Source organism: Convolutriloba macropyga, chromosome 5 (genome assembly GCF_964194025.1).
Source record: "Convolutriloba macropyga chromosome 5, txConMacr16.3, whole genome shotgun sequence".
NCBI classification, from domain to species: Eukaryota; Metazoa; Xenacoelomorpha; order Acoela; family Convolutidae; genus Convolutriloba; species Convolutriloba macropyga.
Genome location: NC_134472.1, coordinates 24,678,456 through 24,699,709, shown reverse-complemented (window position 1 = coordinate 24,699,709; position 21,254 = coordinate 24,678,456). Strand labels below are relative to the sequence as shown.

General features: G+C 35.0%; 1 protein-coding gene across 3 annotated transcripts; it reads left to right on the top strand.

The window, feature by feature from the left end:
- Nucleotides 1–9,438: 9,438 nt before the first annotated feature.
- On the top strand, nt 9,439–16,580 carry LOC142339256 (uncharacterized). Of its 3 annotated transcripts, none has more exons than XM_075389132.1 (8): nt 9,439–9,615; nt 10,550–10,853; nt 11,183–11,286; nt 11,834–12,067; nt 12,560–12,652; nt 13,090–13,302; nt 13,869–14,192; nt 15,585–16,580. In XM_075389132.1, the coding sequence occupies exons 2-8, from the start codon at nt 10,640–10,642 to the stop codon at nt 16,146–16,148; spliced, it is 1,746 nt and encodes a 581-aa protein (XP_075245247.1). In that variant the 5' UTR covers nt 9,439–9,615; nt 10,550–10,639; the 3' UTR covers nt 16,149–16,580. The 3 variants fall into 3 exon arrangements, with proteins under 3 accessions (XP_075245247.1, XP_075245248.1, XP_075245246.1); XM_075389133.1 differs by lacking the exon at nt 9,439–9,615 and adding an exon at nt 10,408–10,482; XM_075389131.1 differs by lacking the exon at nt 9,439–9,615 and having other exon boundaries at nt 10,419–10,853.
- Nucleotides 16,581–21,254: the final 4,674 nt, after the last annotated feature.

Here is a 21,254-nt window from a genome sequence, read left to right as displayed (position 1 = left end):
AACATTTAAAAAACATGCAAACCGCCTACAGTTAAAACAGAACAAATGGGCAAAACAGCTGATAATAAGAACGCAAAAGAATACTAAGCAGGGTAAAAGGTCTTTGATTTTGAAGAGCATAAAAAAATGGAAAAAGTTACCCTCTAACGTAAGAGCAACGTAGAACAAAATTCTTTCAAAAGAAATTTAACAGAGTTTTTGCAACGTCAGCATGAAAATTTTCCAATAGATAAACAGTTAGGATCATTCGTGTCTTATTTTTTTATATAGTAGAATGAACAGCTTAATGGGTAACATCAATTAATAACCAGACATTTGATGTATATTTTTAATTATTTCAATAAATATTCCTGATTATTCTGAAGGCATGTAAACTTTAACCTTTCGGTTATATTATTAATTTACATATTTTGAAAAAAAGAATAACACAGGTATGACTACAAATCAACAATGCAAGCAAATTCTGCTAAAATTTCCCAAGTTTTGTAAACATCCCGATTTATGAAGGACTGAAGAGTATTGAAGTTTATTGTTGTAAAAAGCAATCGTGTTGTTTCTATGGCAATAATAACTTGCAAAGATATTAATTGAACGAATTTCTAAGAACTGTGATTGTGAGCTGATGGGCACCGAAAAAACCTGATTCAAAAATCAAAAAATATATTTTTCGGCTAAAAAATGTTTAAATTTCCCCAACTAATCTACAAACATATAAAATTCATAAAGGAAGATAGCAATAAGTAAATAAGAAAAACTTAAAAGAAAATTAGAAATAGGACGTTTGGTTCAAAATTTTGAAAAGTACGGTTCAAACAAAATTGCCTTTGCCTACCATGACTATAAAAGCAATATTTATTAAGGTTTTACTTATAAAACTCTTTGACCAAAATATTGAAAATGCTTTTACAGCTTTAAAAGTGTTCCTGGCAAAAATTAGACGATGCACTCTAATAAGTTAATTATAATTATATTAATAACAAAGTTCATGCCTTTGGAAAGCCACGCCGTATTGCATCATTTGCCTTTGAATAAAGAAACTATTACTCCTTTGGATTCGTTTAAATACTTAGGTAAAATATTTGACATAAAACTACATTTGGATGAACATGTAAATAAATGGTTATATGACAATTTACCCAAATCCATTGTACCCAATGTCATTTAACCCAATGGCATTTAACCCAAACTGCCATTTTATTCAATGTCAATTAACTCAAAACTATTCTACCCCATACTAACTTACCAAAGCTCTTTTATCTTTTAAATATCACATTACAAATTATCAGTCACTATTACAAGGTTTATTTTGAAGTACTTTTGTGGATAGTATAGACTCAATTTTGGTTGAGACTGCTTCATCTCAAGTCCCACGGTCCATTTATAATCTCATCTTTGGCTGTAATAGTTTCATATCAATTCCTACAGACCATTTAATTGTATAAGTGGCTAGACATTCGCTCTGTTAATGGTTAACAATATATCTGATACTGTAGTGTAAATTATAGTTTGCATTAGGTAAAACAGCAAAACAGCATTGGTTAAAATGGCAGCCCATGTTTAGACCTCCATTTATGAAAAGACTCTTTAATTCTAGTTGGGAGTCCAATATTGACTACAAATACACGGTCCAGTTCCTATTTAAAGTCAAGCTAAAGTCTTTTAATAATGAGTCCAGAAAAGGTCTTTTCATGACAAATTAAGGTCGACCATGGTCTTTTAATAAGTCGAGCATCGTCTTTTCATGAGTTGAAGACTGCATTTTGAAGAAATAATAATAGTTATCCTTCTGTGCCTCGTTTAAGATGGGAAGCATCTACCAGCAAAACCAAAATAGCGTTGCACTAAGCATTCCAAGTTGGAAAAACAGGTGGATTTTGGCAAAAATCTTAAGAAACATTTCATTATTAAGATATATTAGTTTTCGCAAGTAACCTATATTCCGGATTTGCTCGATTGAATTCATTTAGTTAACGAAGCTCTGCCAAAAGACTTTTCATAGGCTATGAGTTCAGTGTACCATATATTAGTCCATTTAATTCCAAAACCATTTTTTGAAACACATTTCTATTAACACAGTTCATTTTTGTTAAAATATCAGAAACATTGAGAAAATTGGGCGGCCAAATCGTTTAATGACGTTAAAAGCACAACCCAATTTTCAGCGCAAATGTATATTCTTTGGATTCAGTGCAAATATTTTAGGTAAAGCTAAAGTCAAACATCGTAAGTCGAGAATCACATTGTCAGCCTATTATCGCAATGTCGCAACCGACAAAAATTCTGCTGACGAAGATTGTCCAGCGCATAAAATTGAAAAACAATAGATGAAATAATGTATGTCAGTATGGTTTTGGAGCTGACTGTGGAATCATATATACGGTTTTCGCATTGAAATCACTCGGTCAGGGGGCAATACAGTAGCCAAATGACTTATATCTATGCTACGTTGATTATACAGAAGCCTTCGACAGGGTTGTACATAACGAGTTGATGCACTTATTGGACTACTTGGATCTTGATCATAAAATACTTGAGATTTATCCGTAGTCTATACTATCAGCAGGAAGCAGTCATCAGGATAGGAGACGATTTCAGTGATATGATGCCAATCAAAAGAGATACAAGACAAGGTTGCGTACTGTTCACTGTTCTGTTTTCTACTCTTAGCGACCATTTGATTAGAAAAATGAAGCACCTCCCTTGCCTGTTCGTTTTGGGCGTCAAAATCAACACCTTGAGATACTCCGGTGACGACCTGCAAATCCTGGTGACACAACTTCATTATGTTAGCAAAAAGTTTGGAATAAAAATAAACACTAAGAATAACTGAAGTGATGGTCATCTCAAAAAAATCAGAGCACCATCTTGTGAAATATGTACGGGCGACAAAACCTTGAAACAAATTGATTATTTTAATTATCTAGGTTGAACGATTTCTCGGGAATGTAGAGACGACAAGGAAGTAACCATCAGAAGTTCGCAAGCCAAGACAGCATTCCAGCAGCTGAGTGGTATTCATTCTGTGGAAGACAAAACGGTCTTATGAATGTAGGTACCGTGTACTGAAGTGTTATAAGTCCCTTATTTAAACAAACAGCTCCGAGACCTGAACCATATCGAAGCATCTTCAGGATAAAGTCTCTGGCTTTGAAATGTGGTGATTGCGCAAAATGCAAAAAGTGTCATGAAGATCTCCCCGGAAGAGCAATGTTGATGTCCAAAAATTAACATGTTGAAAATTGAGCCTCCTTAAAGACATCAAAAAAGGTAACTTCGTTTCCTGGGCAAGTAATCAGGAAACAGCAACTGGAAGTGCTGGCACTCACAGTGAAATTATAGAGGAAAAAGCAAGAGGAAAGCAGAGGACTCTCTTCCTGCAACAGTTTCCGGGAAGTAATAGCTCAATCATCAATGCTGCCTGAAGTCGAGAACCTTGGAAACTTCTTACAAATTAGGCAATCAAGGTCTGTTAACAAATACGATGATGAAAGAAGAAGAAGACTCTCGTTAACAGTATTTTATTTGACGGAAAACTCTATGAAACCTATAAGAATGGGACCGAATATGAAGCCTTGTAGGAAGCCCGATGAGCAGGTCGGGATCCGACGTCAACCAGCTACTGCCAATTTTGACAAGACAAAAAATGAACATCAGACGTCAGTAGAAAAAGTACAAGACATTGCTGGCCACGTGGAATGTGAGAACCCTGCTGCAACCAGGTAAACTAGAGAATGTTTTACGGAAAATGAACAGATTCAAATGCAAGATATGGGAATGTCTGAGATGAGACGGAACGAACTGGGAACAGTACAGAAAGACGGGCATACAATCTTGTTCTCCAGCAATAAATCTAACACACATGGTCTCGGTTTGTAGAAAAGAATTTTAATCCAAAAATCAAAGGTTCAATGCCATATAAGATCGCGAGCAACTCTTGAAATTAAAATTGCTTCTCAATACACTCTGCATTCTGCAAATGTACGCCCACACTGCTTACGCAGATGACACTGAGATAGCGGAAAATTATGAATATATGCATTCAGCCCTAAATGATTGTAAAAACAATGAGTGGCTCATCTGTTTTGGAGATTTGAACGCTAATGTCGCAGACAAGAAGTCTGCTCCCGCTAATTGAGGCTAAGGATGGGCAGTATCATTGAGAGAGAAAAACTTCTGAGAAAAGAATGCTGCGAGAAAGATATGTACATCGTAAGCACTTGGTTCGCGAAGCCCGAGAAAAATCTATGGACGCGGAGGAGTGCGAACGGGCTATACACGAACCAAATTGATTTCGTGATAGTACCGAAGAGGTTCATTTCTAGCTTCTTAGACGCGAGTATATCTCTGAATGCTGATTGTAGCAGTGGTCACAACCTAGTTGTGGTAAAGTTTAGAATGAAGCTCGAACTTTCTAGGGAATGAACAGACAAAGCAATGCCGGCCTGTGAGAACATCACGCAAAGTTTGATTGCTAAGGTAAAAGTTACACTGAAGGGTAAATTTTAAAATAGAGAACAACGGAGAAAGACAATTGGAATTGTGAAAAAAAGTGCAGTCCTATGGAATTGTTTTCACCAATAGATGACGCAAGTTGGTGATTATCAAAGCGGGAGAAAGAAAAGCAAAAGCGGAGGTTAGCGGATGATATCATGGAGCTGATCGAGAAAACGCGGAAAGCGAAGATGAATAACCCTCCGGATGATTACCATTTGTATCACAAGGAAGTTAGAAATCATTGGTATAAAACAAGGTGAGATCATTCTGAATGAAAGTTGCGCAGAAGTGGAGAACTACTCAATTTCATACCAACGGAAGCATACCGTCACATTTGGCAGATCTCAGGAAAGTACCGGACCTCATCAAAATTCACCGGTATCAAGGACAGGGAAGGTAGCTATTTAAAAGAGGAAGATGATGTCAGTCGGACATGTATTGAAAATATAGATGACGATCCCAACAGGCAACAACCGCTATTGTGTTTTGAAGTACCCCTCTCAGGACCCGAAATTTTGAAGTTGGAAATAGCCCACGCAATAACAAAATCAAAAGGCGGAAAAGCACAGCACATGATAACGTAAGAGTGGAGAAGTTAAAGTTTCTCATTAGTAGTGCGTTTTTTATCTTCACGAGCTGATGAATACCATATATTCACGGGGCGCGCTCACGATATAAATTTGCCAGTCGATCTTGATTCCCCTCTCCAAACATTTGGAATTGTGTAATGTGAACAGTTCAGAACAACCAGCCTAATGTCGCACTGGACCAAAGTTCTGCTAAAGGTGATTGGCTAGCTCATGAGAGCGAAAATCAATGATGAAATAGATGTAAGTCAGTATGGATTTCGAGCTGACCAAGGAACCATAAATGCGGTTTTCTTAACTAACCTGTATTTCGAGTTTGTTTGTCTAAATTCATTTATTAACTAAGCTCTAACGTTCAAATTTCATCGGTAATGAGTTTAGTGTGTTATATATTAGTTCGTTTGATTCTAATCTCTTTTTTTAATATATTTATATTAACACAGTTCGTTTTTTTGATAAAATATCAGAAACATCGAAAAATTTGAACGGCCAAACCGGTTGACAATTTTATAAGCACTAGCCAATTTTCAGCGCAAATGTACCCTTTTTGGGTCCAGTTTAGACATTTTAGATACAGCCAAAGTCTTATATCTTATTTGGGTGCTAAAGTGCAGCATCAACATTTTGGGTGAAGGCAAAATCTAGTTGACCAAATAGGTCCAGCTAAAATCTTTTTATAGACTGTTTGAGTCAAGCATGGTCTTTTCATACTATTTTTCAGTTGAAAATTGTCTTTTCAGAAGTCGAAGTCTGAACCTTGGAGGTTGGGTATAATGAGTCGACATTGGCAAAATTTAATTGAATGATGTTCAAAGCCCAACTTCTTTTCTCTACTGTTGAAGTTTGATTTGGCATGAGCTAAACCTATTATGTCTGTGCTGTATACCTCCTACTTAGTGTCCCCGTGGGCATTATTTGTACATAATTGTTTCTTTGTTTATGCATATAACGTACAACAAACAAATAAATTATATTCAAATTCAATTTGGCGAGCCAAATTAGTTGATATCTTTCCGAAGTGGCGCACATTTTGCCAACATTTCTGAGCAATTGCATAAAACTTGTTTGAGTTGTGGGTTGGGCGAGGAGATCTGAAAGTGCACGCCATTATGTTCTTTGGAGCTGAATTGCTTTAATATGGTATCGCTCTTATATTTCAAAACTGAATAAAAATTGTGGCTCTTTTCTTTTATTCCTCCCCGCTTTATATAGCCAGTCAATTTACACCCCCCAAATACACCCCTAAAGCTGGTAACCAAAGACGAATGAATTGTTGCTTCCGTTGTCAAAAAAATTAGTGCAATAAAGCTATTTTTGTGAAAAAAAAACGCAAAAAATTCAAAACACACATGGTTCTTTGTCGGCTTACAATATAAGAAAAGTTCAATCACTGTATCCGAGTTCAAAACTTCGCCGCATATTTAAATTTTAAAGGCAGTATGTATATATTTGTATATAAAAGTGTTTGAAATACAACCAATATGCTATAACATGTATAAGTGGGGGCCCCATGTCCATTTTCAACCCCCAGTTATACATTTTTGAGCATTTTGGGCTCCCTAATCGAGACTGGATGGTTATCTGTAGGAATCTGGCAGATTCTGGCAGAAAAAGGAGTATCTTCCAAATTCCTGCAGAGAACTGGTTATCTTGCAAAGATTCTGCAAGAAAATGATAAACTGGTAGAATCTGTTAGAACGAGGTGTTATCTGGCGCAACCTGCTGGAGTAACGGCCCATGTCTAGACCTCGAAATATGATAAGACTTCTATCATTTCGTTGCTGCATTTTTGCTGTTTTTTTTTCATTTTTTCACTGTTTTTTCGGTTTTTTGGCGCTCAATTGTTCTGTTTTCTGGCCTGTCCTGTTTTTGGGCACTCCTCGCTTGTTTTTTTTTTAAAAAATTAAGTGTTTCTCTCTGTTATAGCTGGTTTGGATGCAGCAGGAATTTGTCTTCAGCTCAGCTTCAACCCAGCTTCAACACAACTTCAACTCATCAGCAACGCAAGACAATCAAGAAAAGGAAAAGTTGAAGTTTTTGATACAAAAAGAAAGATCGAAGATGCAGGACATTTCTGATGCCTCATTTTAATGATTTTTTGATGTTTTTTTCTTGCTTTTTTGTTGATGCACAGAACATGTGTACATTCAAATTTTCGAACGGTCTCGACTTTTTTGAGTTAATAAGAAATACTAACGGTTTGCGCGCGTTTTTTGACAGAAAAATTATTTGCAAAAGAAGGTTTATCTTGTAGGAATCTGCCTGAAAAATTGGGTATCTTGTAGGAAACTGCCAGAAAAAATTGGGTATCTTGTAGGTATCTGCCAGAAAAATGGTTATCTTGTAGTAATCTGGCCGAAAAATGGCTTTCTTGTAAGATTCTGGCAGAAAAGGGTTATCTTGTAGGGATCTGACATAAACAAAAAAGAGCCAAAATTGTTAACTTTACTGAAGAAAAAAGCGCGGCATTTATATTCACTCATTTATAAATAAATGTTGCAACACTAAGCTCCTCTGTTACTCATTCCTGGCTTTATTCAACCCGTCAATTTTTATGTTCACAGCCATTAATTTAATTTTCATAAGTTGGGTATTTTGAAAATTTAAGCCATCGATGTGGATCGGGCTCGGAACAAAACAAGCGAACGTACATTACCGAGACCCTTTGCTTATAAGCTCTAGTCTTAGAGGTGATAGGAACACAATATATGAAAAACAATTTGATACTGAAGAGGGCATATTTTAGTTTCTTTTAATTAACAGTGCAGCTTGACAGCTTACGTTGATCAACCGACTGACGCATACGTATAAGTTTACGAATGAATAGAAAGTACAATATGGTCTTATTGGTGGCCGCCGTATTGGCCGACAGGGCGTTTAGCCGACAACCAAAAAATGAGAAATTTAGCCGACAATTTAAGTAAAACGAGCAATAAAACTTATTGTGAAGCTGTGATTGGCCAATTTAAAACACTATTTCGTAAGCGGATAAATATACCGCAGTCTTTTCATCAACTAATGTAACGAAGGTCTATCAACTAGTGTAACAAAGGTATTTAACCGCATCTGGCCATGCCTCGCGGGCCATGGCCATGCCTCAGCGGCCCATGGCCATGCCTCAGCGGCCCGTGGGACTTGATATGAATCTATCACAACCGAACTACTGATTTATGGACCAATGAGACTTTTATGACCAATTATGATAAAATTGTCGGCTAAATTTCCCATTTTTTCCTTGTCGGCTAAACGCCCTGTCGGCCAATTTTCCTAGCACCGGTCTTATTATAAGCTATCATAGCCAGACTTCACACCATATTTGTAGCCGATTGGTATTGTAGAGTACGTCGGCCGCACCGAAGCGTCAACAAACCATTTGAATCTCTATGCGGTGGCGTAAATTTAGTCGATGTATAACTTAGCCAAACTTTTGGGCAAGAAAACAATAAAATTTGAGATGCGGAGGGGCGCTTACTCAATTATTGGAAAAAAATTATTTTCAAAAAAGCTACTCAAAATTGAGTCGCGAAACTTTCGGCCAATTTTTATTCGGTTGAATGCACCATGTCCTAAATTCACAGCACGTGTTTACGTAAGTCTGCGTTACGCTATCGCCGTTGTCGTTAAGGGTGCTAGAAAAATTGGCCGACAGGGCGTTTAGCCGACAAGCAAAAAATGAGAATTTTAGCCGACAGTTTTATCATAATTGGTAACGAAAGTCCATAATTGGTCCATAAATCAGTAGTTCGGTTGTGATAGATTCATATCAAGTCCCATGGGACGCTGAGGCATGGCCATGGCCCGCGAGGCATGGCCAGATGCGGTAAAATACGGTCCGACCACGGATAGAACTTCGTTACACTAGTTGATGAAAAAAACTGCGGTATATTTGTCCGCTTACGAAATAGTGTTTTAAATTAGCCAATCACAGCTTTAGAATAAGTTTTATTGCTCATTTTACTTAAATTGTCGGTTGAATTTCTCATTTTTGGGTTGTCGGCTGAACGTCCTGTCGGCCAATACGGCGGCAACCGGGAAAATGTTTCCATTCTTTCTTTCAAAATTATATTCCGAGACATTCGAACGTGAACGATTGCATGAAGACTTGTTGAAGCCTGTAATAGTTACGTAATAAGCAAACTACGCAACGTAATTTTGTGCACATTACGGCAAATTGTGTTTTGAATAATGTAATACTTGCTTTCGCATTACGTAATATCGTACAACCATTGCGTGTATTACGTAATACACGACATGATTCAAGCGCGATTATGGTTCCACATTAAAGTCGCCCTATTGCTGAGCTCTGATTGGCTGATTCCTTAGCTTACTTATATATAAACAGAATTGCAGTCTAAAGGTCTCTTTTATCATTTACAAAAGAAGAATTTGTTCCTTCAATTTGTTTTTGTTAAAAATTGTTGAGAACATTTTACTATAAAGTGCAATAAACTTTTCAACGCAATCCAAAAAATACAATTTTCCTCAAAATTTACATATCTTTTCAACTCCACGTGCTACAATTATTAATACTTGGGTAAGTTGAATATCTTTCTCTTCATTTACAAACTTAGCACAGCTTTCTCTAATTTTTTCAGGCCAAATTTATAAAAGAAAGTTTTTATAACATAGGTTCAAATAATTAAAAGTCAATGCTAATTGAAACAAAGTGTTTTCCATTAGAGACACCGTGGAATTATATATTTACGGCAACGAGTACTGGGTAAGAGGGTGGGGGTAAACTATAGACCACTAAGAGCGATAGGGGTGTTCTATAATGGAGATAAATACCCGAAAGAACTATTGTTATGTCACCAAGGGGGGGGGGGGGGGGGGTTTGCTTTTATGAGGATGGGGAGGGGATTTAATTTTGACAACAAAAAACGGGGCACTGTAAAAATATGAACAATTTCATGGTTATGCGAGAGCTGTTGATTTTGGGCTTCATTTAGAGCTTAGTATGCCATCATATGACTTTCAAGGCTTTGATCTATAATTTAACTCGACCTTGTTCATATTTTCTTGACTTTAACAAGAAAACCCTGAAATAATTTTGAATCCGCCCAGAAAATGTAGCTGTCATTTTAGTTTTACCCGTTCAAACCCCGGTTGTCTTTCGGAACGGTACTAGCAAAGCAAATACCATGTATCTTAATTTCAACATTTAGTCCCGTGATTTGTGAACACATTTTTCTGGTTATTTGGAAATAATTAACTTTTTGTTATGGAAAGGAACTTGGAAATTGTACCTTGTATAGATCGAAGGTCACAACTACCTTGAGAAAAGCAAATTTGTTTTGCAGATTTGCTTAGCTCGCTCAAATTTCGACTTGTTTCACTTTCTTTTACTTCTTACTTGACGTTCAGTCACTCTTAAAATCTCAAGAATTTTGCAAATCACAAAGTTTTGTACAAAAAATTGTTCAAAATTAGTTAAAATTTCAGGAAATTGATAATTGTCCAATTTTCAGAGCTGCAATTTTGTGCTATAAACTTGCAATAAATCTTCATCACTCAAGCCACACAAGCGTAATAAAAAAGTAAACAAACAAACAATCGAGATGAGACCTACAGAAGAGACAACTCCGACCACCCCCCAACCTCAGATGCCCTTCAAAGTGAACAGCGATCGAGTGCAGTACACAGATGACGCAATCATCAGTCACTACCTGTACGAGACTACCTGTGTCCACAAACAGCCCAATGGACAGTTTTCTGTACAGCCCAGACAGGAGGTAGTCCAGATCAAAACCAACACCAGAGTGCCAAAAACAGGTCAGGCCTTATTCTTTAATTAGAAACTTGCTTGATCTTTGCCCTAAATTAATTCTGTAAAACCAACTTAGTAACTGTTGAAACTCTCCTTTCAAACTCAGATGATTATATTGCAAAATTGTTAACTCAAAGCACATTTATCTTTGAAAATCTTCGCTCCATTACGTTACGCACCCCACAGTTACAGAGCATGTACCAGTACATAGTAAATCGCCATCTAAAAAGATCCTACCCAAAATATAGAACCATTTGCGCCCAATTTACACACCCTAATAGCATTAATATGTATGGTCATGTGTGTTAATTTGAAGTTGTGTTTTGTTGAACAGGTGTGATGATGGTGGGGTGGGGTGGCAATAATGGAACCACAGTCACTGCAGCCATCCTGGCAAACAGACACCACATCTCATACAGAACAAAGGAGGGAATCATTGTAAGTCAACTCTTGCACTCAATTTTTCAGTCTAATGAAACGAAGTTTCATTCATTTCACCAACATATGCACGGTCTTGACAGAAACTTGGGATGTGTTGACAATATCCGGGACTAGATCTCGTTTAGCCAAGTTTTCATCACAAATCTGGACATTTCTTGTTGAGTTTGTGGAAAGATGTCCAATTTCTTGATACACGTGAAAAGATTTTGCTGGGTCTGATATTTTTGACTTTTTACCCAGAATCTTATCAAGTTGTATATGCGACGTCTCATTAACTTTCCTTTTTTGTGTTTTGTGCTAGAGGTGATCTAAGACGTAAAATGTGTTCAGAAACGTCATATTTAAGTTATGTTACGACATGCGTCCCAATATTTGCTAACTAGAGATGCCTTCTAGGTTACTAGCTGGCTTTCAATGTTAGAATCCTTCTCTATATTATACGGCATTAGGCCATTCAAGTTCAAATTTAAATGATTAACAGTAACCCCTCGGGCTTCAATACACATATTTTCACTTTTTACTTATTTAATTCTGTACTTTCCAGGCCCCTAGCTACACGGGATCAGTCACTCAAGCCTCGACAGTGAGTCTGGGTCGAGATGCGGAAGGACAGGAGATCTTTATCCCCCTTGGACAGCTACTGCCAATGGTAGACCCCACCAATCTGGAGTTGGATGGCTGGGATATCTCCAGCAGGAATCTGGCAGACGCCATGGAGGATGCCAGAGTTCTCGAGTACGATCTGCAGAGACAACTGGTTCCGTACATGGAGAAAATGGTTAGTTAAGTTCCAGAGTAGCTAATTGCTAGAGTTGAAAAAATGTTCCCTTTATTTGCGACCCCCAAGTGCTTATGCTAAATTAACAATGATTTTCTGTTTAATAACTTATTTTGTATCTGGGGCTCATAATAAGGGGGGGGGGGTGTTAACGGAAAAGATGCCCCCTCCAAGGCCGCTAAGCTTATCTTGAAAAATCTTCTACGTTTATCGTTATTTTGATGATGGATAGGGAAAATAATGCTAATTTTAATTTATTGCTTTATTGAAACATTGAATTTACTATGAAAAATGAATTTGTAAGTTGCTCAGATATAGCTATTCAAAACTCAATTAAGTGCCTAAAGACGACACAAGAGTTTATTAATTTTTATTACAAATCTTAGAGGCTGTAAGTCACGTTAAACAGTATATTTTTTTAAAAAAACATACCTTTTTAAACAGTTTTAAAATCTCTAGTTTTTCATGTCCTGACTGTTATTCGTTGTTTAGAAGCCACGAAAGACATTCTACCAGCCCAACTTTATAGCAGCCAATCAGGAGGCCAGGGCAGACAACCTCATGCCCTTCACACACAAGAAACAGGTCAGTGACACTACTACGCGCATGATGTGTCTGATAATGCGACAATTGTAGACAAAAAAGAGTTGAAATTGAAGCAATGGATAACATTATTTTCCAGTAATTACAGAAGTTAATCACTTGAACTTCCGTAAATGATGCGCTTAGTCTTAATCAAGTTTGATTTTAACCTTGTATTCTTTGAAAACTAATTATTATCCAACAAGTGGAACCGTTCTGTGCGCATTCTCAAGTTTCGAAAAAAATATGTCAAAGAAATATTAGGTATCAAGTCTATAGGTTAAAACAACAGTAAATTTTATCCAAACTTTGATTCTGAGCTCTTACGTGAATCAAAACTATGATAGAACTATTAAAAAGTTCAAGATATAGCCCCAAGAGACCTACTTGGACAAAATATGAGGAATGCTTCATAGATGACGTCATTTATTTACTTGTAGGTCATCGAACAGCTCAGAGCAGACATCCGTGACTTCAAGACCTCAAAGCAGTTAGACACAGTGATAGTTCTTTGGACTGCAAACACAGAGAGGTACTGCGATGTTGACGAGGAACTGCACGGAGATGCTGACAGGCTCCTGGCTGCAATTGAGAGGAATGAGAGCGAGATCAGTCCCTCTACCCTGTTTGCAGTGGCATCCATTATGGAAAAGGTACCCCCTACATGTTCTAGTAATCTTAAAAAATTATAACTTGACACCCTATATAATTCTTTGAAATCAGTTCTAACCATATGTTGAGTCTTACAGACCAGAGCAAGAGTCTACGTGTTCTAGCAATCTTCAACATTATAACGTGGCATCTTGAATTGTTCTTGGCAATCAGACCTAAAATTATATGGGGCATCTTTTAGAACATCGGGATGATAAAAATGTTTGCTTAAATAGAACTATATATAGTGATTGATATGTTATCTACACTCGCGGAGAATACATCAGTTGCATGTTGAATACAGGACATAAAAGAAATATTCACAGAAAGATCTCAGCCAAATTGTTGCCTCACTTTTTTAGAGAAGGAATAAAAAATAAGGTATCAATGATTTCGTGTTTGTTTATAAAAGATGGATTTAAGTTATCTGCAGAATAATTGGGTCAATATTTTCATATGCTGGAAGGTTTCAAATTGAATTATTGTTTCTTCGAAAACATGCATCAAAAACATGCATATTGCAAAATCTTATCAACAATAAAATGTATAAATATTCTCATCATTATAGGCGTGCTATATCAACGGGTCCCCTCAAAACACCTTCGTGCCAGGCGTCATAGACCTAGCGGAGCGGGAAGGTTCCTTCCTAGCCGGGGACGACTTGAAATCGGGTCAGACTAAACTCAAATCAGTTCTGGTCGACTTTCTGATCAGTGCTGGGCTGAAACCGACATCTATCGTGAGTTACAACCACTTGGGAAACAACGATGGCATGAACTTGTCATCTCACGAACAGTTCAGATCCAAAGAGATCTCGAAGAGCAATGTAGTTGATGATATGGTGGAATCAAACAGCATTCTCTACAAACCCGGAGAGAAGCCAGACCATACTGTAAGTATTATAAATTCTCCCTGATTAAATTTTTTATTTTCATAGAGAAAATAGATTTGAAAAGATTTAACAATTTCTGAAGTTGAAGAACAAAATATGTTCACATTCTATAAAAAACTTTTTAATGTTATGAACAACGTTTCTATATATCTTGAAATGTAATAACTGTTTTTGTAAAACTTTTGTAAAACCAATTTTTGTTATCCTTATACCCAGTGAATCGAAACTTGATATAGCTTGATGAGAAACGCAATAAAACATGGCAAACATTCCCATTATTTTACCATAGTACAAAAAATTTCAATGCAGGATATTCCTGTGGATATTCCAAGAAAAAAGATCTCGGTTTATCTTGATATGAACTTTTAAAGTTCTGTCAAGAATTCTTGGCATTTTAAGATCTTGACCCGATGCGGGAAGTATGATGACAACAGTATCAATATCTTGCATGTGTTATCAAGGCAGGTCAATTTCGTTAAAATTGACGTGATCAAACAACTGCTGAAAATTTCCGTTGCGGTCAATATCCTTAACTCGTATTTTACAATAATTTCATAGCTTGTTTTGTGCTCTCAAAGGCGTAACGTAGCGTATTTGTGTTTGAAGGAGTTCTGGTGAACAAATGGTTGAACATTGACCTTTGATACTTTCATTCATAAACTTGTGCGATCTATTCAATTGCGTAGCTAACAAGAAACACGTGATCAAAGCAAAAGTAATAGTTTCGCAAATTTAATTTGTGCCAACATGTGTGTACCTAATTTAACAGTTGCTTGCCTTTGATGTTTCAGAACAAAACTAGAATGTGTTTGAGATCAAACTTGATCTTAATATTTAACATGTCTTCGTCTAATTTTCTATAAGCCATATAGAAGACACAATTGATGCGACTTTCAACTATCCGCACTTTTCTTAGTTAAGGATCAAAATCTAAAAAAGAGAAAAAAAATGTCCGTTAGATCTTAACTTTTTTGAAATGACAATCGGCTTAATGAATGTGAAATGAATTTGAAAAATCATCGATCGGATTTTCGCCAATTGCATTACGTGCAATCCTTCTGGTCTTTGAGTACGTCATGTGAATTCGAGCTTATGTGCAAAAATAACTTTGGATTTTGGTTATTGTTATCATCAGCTCTAATTAGTGTTTTAATTGTTGTTTTTTCAGAGATTGTGTTCAAAACATTTTATACAAAATTTAAAAGAATTTTGAAATAGGCTCTGCTTCAGCAATTTAAACTTTGGCCATTGGAAAAAAACAGTAGCTACTTCAGAAGCTATTATTAGGTTTTGCAAAATAAGTAACTCCTAATCTTGAATTGAAATATTGTACTAGAAAAATGTACTTGAAGTACTGTACTTGTTCAAGAAATGAAAAGGCTGTTTTTACAGGTGGTGATCAAATACGTGCCCTATGTGGGTGACAGCAAACGGGCCATGGACGAGTACATCTCAGAATTGATGTTTGGAGGCCGAAACACGATCGCCATTCACAACACCTGTGAAGATTCCCTTCTCGCTGCCCCAATCATAATCGACCTCATCATCCTGGGTGAAATGAGTCAGCGAATCCACTTCAAACAGCAGTCCGATAAAGAATGGGAACCTTTCCACCCAGTTCTAACCCTACTTTCCTACCTTAGCAAAGCCCCAATTGTCCCACCCGGAACCCCAGTTGTTAACGCCCTTTTCAAACAACGACAGTGCATTGAAAACGTTTTCAGAGCTTGCGTTGGTTTGCCTCCGATTAACAACATGATGTTGGAGTACAAAATTAGAAGCTCAGCTTCGAAATATGCGGAAACCCCGGTCAAAACTGGTGGTATGCTTGCAACCGAAATGTCTAGCAAAAAAATTGAAGCTAAAAAAGTGACAGTCAGCGGCGACCACGCATTATACACAAACGGAGCTTCAAATGGACACATGAATGGTGCTGCTAATGGTTATCCACATTAGAGTTGAGTTCGCTTCAAAAACTGATCTAATCATTCGACATGGAACTGTTTCTTTTAATCGTAAGCTAAACAGTAGCTACCATTGCTTCCCAAAAAACAGGTTTCCATGAGATAATCATCTAATTATGAATAGCGTTTTAATAATACTAATTAATAACACTGAATCATGACAGTCGTTTTAGTAGGAAAGGAAACAGTTCCTAAGAGAGTTGAACTTTTCGCGCAAATTTATCTGTTGCAAATAAATTTATTTTCAAAAGCATCATTTTCGATCAGCTCACGCTATTTGACACCTCAAATTCGAGAAGAAATACAAATTTGTTTATGAAGTGAAATATATTTTTGTTCAGCTTATTGGTGACATGTGAAAATGTTAACACGTTTGTTAGTCCTGATATTGTCCCTATGTTAAAATAAAAATCTTTTCGTACCATTTTAATCTTTTCTATTACATCTTTGAAATTTAAAGTTATGCGACGTCCGATAACAAACGAAACTTACAAGAGCATCAATAATTAGCTCATATCAGTAATATACTTAAAACAGTTGGAGGAAAAAATTGTAACCAAGATGAAGATATCGATTAAACATTAAAAATATTGTTTGGTTTTTCGAAAAAAAATAAAATGAATTAAAAAATTGGAGAAGTGCTTGCAAAAATTTTATTGGAAAAAATTGTCAGGTTAACATCTTGAACGTCGTTTAATCTTAGGGAGAATTTGATGAATGCCAAAACCTTGCAAAAAAGATTGGAGTTATCTTAATGTAAAATTGGTTGGCAACGTTGTTTGTGCTACCTAAAATTTTTAGCTGACTCTCCATGAGCATTTGAGTGACTAAATCTAGATAACCTCAGCATTTTATTAACTTTGAACAATAATAAAAATGATTAATAATTTTTGTTCCTGCGTAATCGCAGCGGAACAGCATTAGGCTACAGCGGCCTGTTCTCAGCTGCCTTTTTTCTTATTATCTGCACTATCTGGTGGGCATCCAAGTGAAATGACCGAGTACATAGGTTTTATTGGAGGTTACAGGGTTTATAAAAAACCAGAAAATGATATAATAGATTAACTTTTGTGGGACTGTAACCCTTTTGACCTCTTGAAAATAAGAACTTATATATTAGAAAACATCAAGTCAACATGAATTCTAGTTTGTGCTGCCTGATATATTTCAATTGATGTACCGAAATATCGCTTACGGGCTTCGAAATATCGGTTTCGGGCTTTGAATGCTAATTTTAATAGCTATAACTTGTTTCGGATCAATGCAAGCTTTTAAAAATTGAATTCTGCTGAGAATTCAGCATTTCTGTTAAAAATTGAATTTCTACCAGTGACTAAAGCAAGTCAGTTTTCACATTTTCTTGCTACAGTGTTTTTTGTTGATCTGTTTTTCAGCTGGCAATGGAGTAAAAAATTGAAAAAGTTTGTATTGTGACACTTTGGAGATATCAATTAGATGAAAATTGCTTCTTTAGATAAAATTAAAAAAAAACAATTTAATGCAACGTTTAATTTTTGGCTATGTATAAAGTCAAAAACTAATGAAATATTGGCTGAAACCACAATAAAGAAAAAAATGCACAGTGCTTGTTCAGGTTGTAGCTATGAATATTGTCAATAAACGAGCCAAAAATTGGTATTATGACCCTTCAATTGAAATATACCAAGCAGCATAAACCAGAACTTATGTTGACCAATGACTGATGTTTTCTAGCGTCTAAGGACTTTTGATTTCTTATCAGCAAGCGCTCAAAAATGGCTTGAGTAAAAAAATGACCTATTACAATTCCCTAACTTGTTCTAGGTTTTCCCACAGTTCTATCGAGTAAAGCAATGCATTTTTTTGTTATAGCCGTTATGGTTGACCAGTTTTTGTCGGAAAACTGCTATGCAAGAGAAAAATTTTCACACATTTTTCAAATATGGCTATTGTCTGAATTTCCGAGGATTAAAAAGCATTAAAAATTGTTATGTTTTGTAGATGTGTCCTGAGTTGTTGATAAAAAGCTTTTGTTACCATTTTCAGGCTCCTATTCCTCTAAATGTTCCAACACTTTTCTCATAAAGGGGGGAATATATATGGGCGGCTGAATTTTTTTCTTAAGTCAAATTTCACTTTTGTTTACGCATTGTAGAGAAAAAAAGAAGACGCCATTTTTAGTCCTCGTGATATGACTTCCATTTTTAAAGAAAGAATTATCAGAAAATTGAAAAGGTAAACTCTGGAGTTTTTGCAGCAAAAATTGAGAAGGAAAACAAGCGATCGCACGGGCCAGGTTGTTTGGGGGGGGGGGGGATGGGGGGTGACAGAATGCATTAAAATTTGAGATAGAAACAAACGAAAAAGATTGTAGTAAATTTAGTTTACTTAGGTTAAATGAAGTTTTTCATTTAAGTTTTACAGTTTCAAGCCAAATAGTTAACAAATTAAACTATTCGACCGAGAAATACGGGAAAGAAGAATAATTTCGCTTTTTTATTAAAATTTTGTTTAAAAAACATTTCAATACATTTTTTTGATTTCTGCTGATTATAAACTACCGTACGAAGTTTTTGGACAATTGAAGACTTCAGGCAGTTTAGAGCTCTCAAAAAGAAAATTTATCATTTAAAATGTAAAACTAAAAACAAAAAAAATGTATTTTTATCTGAATTCTAGATCTGTTTATGAAAAAAACTCTCCTCATTTAATCAGAATTAAGCATGAGTATTTTCATATACATAAAAATGTAAAAAAAAACCAGTTTCATGAAACAAACATCAAATTAACCACTAATTATTGAAAAAAGAAGGAATTCTTTTCTCATCCTTTTTAATTTTTTTATTTATAATGTCAAAGCAGATAGTTTGAAATGATCTTCTCTGCAAAATTTGAGAAATTATGGACAGCCAGGTTAAATAAATTAATACCTTTTTTACATCTTCTTGAAAAAAAAGAAAATTATTTTCACTTCTCTGTATTTTGAAATCGTTCTTCGAACTGACCTTTTGGGCATTTCTGTAAGCTGAAAAAGAAAATCCCATTTTGATTGAGAAACTCTTTTTCATAAAAACAAAAAACTTTTTTTGAAAGAAAAAGAGGAAAATTTCTTTTTTGTTTTCACTTCTCACGAAAATTTTAAATAACCTTATATGTCTAAATAAATACTCTTACTTAAAAGAAATTTATTAAGCATGAGTATTTAAATAACCTTAAAAATGTAAAAAAAACAGTTTCATGAAACAAACGTCAAATTAACCACTAATTATTGAAAAAAGAAGGAATTCTTTTCTTATCCTTTTTAATTTTTTCTTTATAATGTCAAAGCAGATAGTCCGAAATGATCTTCTCTGTAAAATTAGAGAAATTATGGACTGCCAGGTTAAATAAATTAATATATATTTATATCTTCTTGAAAAAAAACGAAAATAATTTTCACTTCTCTGTATTTTGAAATCGTTCTTCGAACTGACCTTTTGGGCGTTTCTGTAAGCTGAAAAAGAAAATCCTATTTTGATTGAGAAACTCCTTTTCAAAAAAAATAAAAATATTTTTTGAAAGAAAAAGAAGAAAAGTTCTTTTTTGTTTTCACTTCTCACGAAAATTTCAAATAACCTTATATGTCTAAATAAATACTCTTACTTAAAAGAAAAAAAAGGTTTTTTTCTTTTAAGTAAGAGTATTTATTTAGACATATAAGGTTATTTAAAATTTTCGTGAGAAGTGAAAACAAAAAATAAATTTTCTTCTTTTTCTTTCAAAAAATTTTTTTTTTGTTTTTTTTTGAAAAGGAGTTTCTCAATCAAAATGGGATTTTTTTTTCAGATTACAGAAATGCCCAAAAGGTCAGTTCGAAGAACGATTTCAAAATACAGAGAAATGAAAATAATTTTCTTTTTTTTCAAGAAGATGTAAATATGTATTAATTTATTTAACCTGGCAGTCCAAATATTTTCTAATTTTACAGAGATCATTTCGAACTATCTGCTTTGACATTATAAAGAAAACAATTAAAAAGGATAAGAAAAGAATTCCTTCTTTTTTCAATAATTAGTGGTTAATTTGATTTTTTTTCATGAAACTGTTTTTTTTTTAAATTTTTAAGGTTATGAAAATACTCATCCTTAATTCTGATTAAATGAGGAGAGTTTTTATCAAAAACAGCTCTAGAATTCAGATAAGAATACATCTTTTTTGTTTTTAGTTTTCCATTTTAAACGCTTAGTAAATATGTATAAATAAATTAATACATATTTACATCTTCTTGAAAAAAAAAGAAAATTATTTTCACTTCTCTGTATTTCGAAATCGTTCTTCAAACTGACCTTTTGTGCTTTTCTGTAGGCTGAAAAAGAAAATCCCATTTTGATTGAGAAACTCCTTTTCATAAAAATAAAAAAAATTTTTGAAAGAAAAAGAAGAAAATTTATTTTTTGTTTTCACTTCTCACGAAAATTTTACATAACCTTATATTTCTAAATAAATACTCTTACTTAAAAAAAAGGCGAAAACATTAAAGTTAGTGAAAACCAATTTTCCTCAAAGCTACAAAAAGCACTTTACGAACAGGTTTTGAAGTTCGCTTACATGTTAAAAACAGCCTGAGAGCAGTCAGCAGTATTAAAAGGATAGAAATTTAACTTCGGAAGAAAATCTGGTTAAACATAGCGTTATAAAAATAACCGGAACCGAAACTGTTTTTTTATCTAGCTTTTAACACGTCTTGGTAATCTGTTAAAAAACTAACGGGTGGATTATGCTCATGAAACATCAAAAGTGAGTAACTATTTCGAAACAACTCAAATGTTCATTTCCGATTTTAGTGTCAGTTTTACTATTACCGATAAAATTAGAACAAAAACACCACATTATTTTTTCTGAAAAAAAATTACACAACAATCTATCTGAACGTTTAGGGATGAACACAAAAAATATGATCATAGTTGATCACACACAAATTTGCTAAGCTAGATCTAGATCTAGATCTGAGCGGAGCTACTTTGTTGTCTTTGAGTTTTACTTTTCAAGGGAGTTGCAGTGTACTGGGGACGCTGTCTCTCTTTTGATTATCGGTTCACACGGTTTGATGATTTTTGAAGTCAAACTGGAGCAGTGATGT

Coding starts and splice junctions, on each gene's coding strand:
- LOC142339256 (XM_075389132.1), top strand. CDS start 10,640: ATGAGACCTACAGAAGAGACAACTCCGACCACCCCCCAACCTCAGATG. Junction 12,068..12,559: donor TTCCGTACATGGAGAAAATG/GTTAGTTAAGTT, acceptor TTCGTTGTTTAG/AAGCCACGAAAGACATTCTA. Junction 14,193..15,584: donor GAGAGAAGCCAGACCATACT/GTAAGTATTATA, acceptor CTGTTTTTACAG/GTGGTGATCAAATACGTGCC.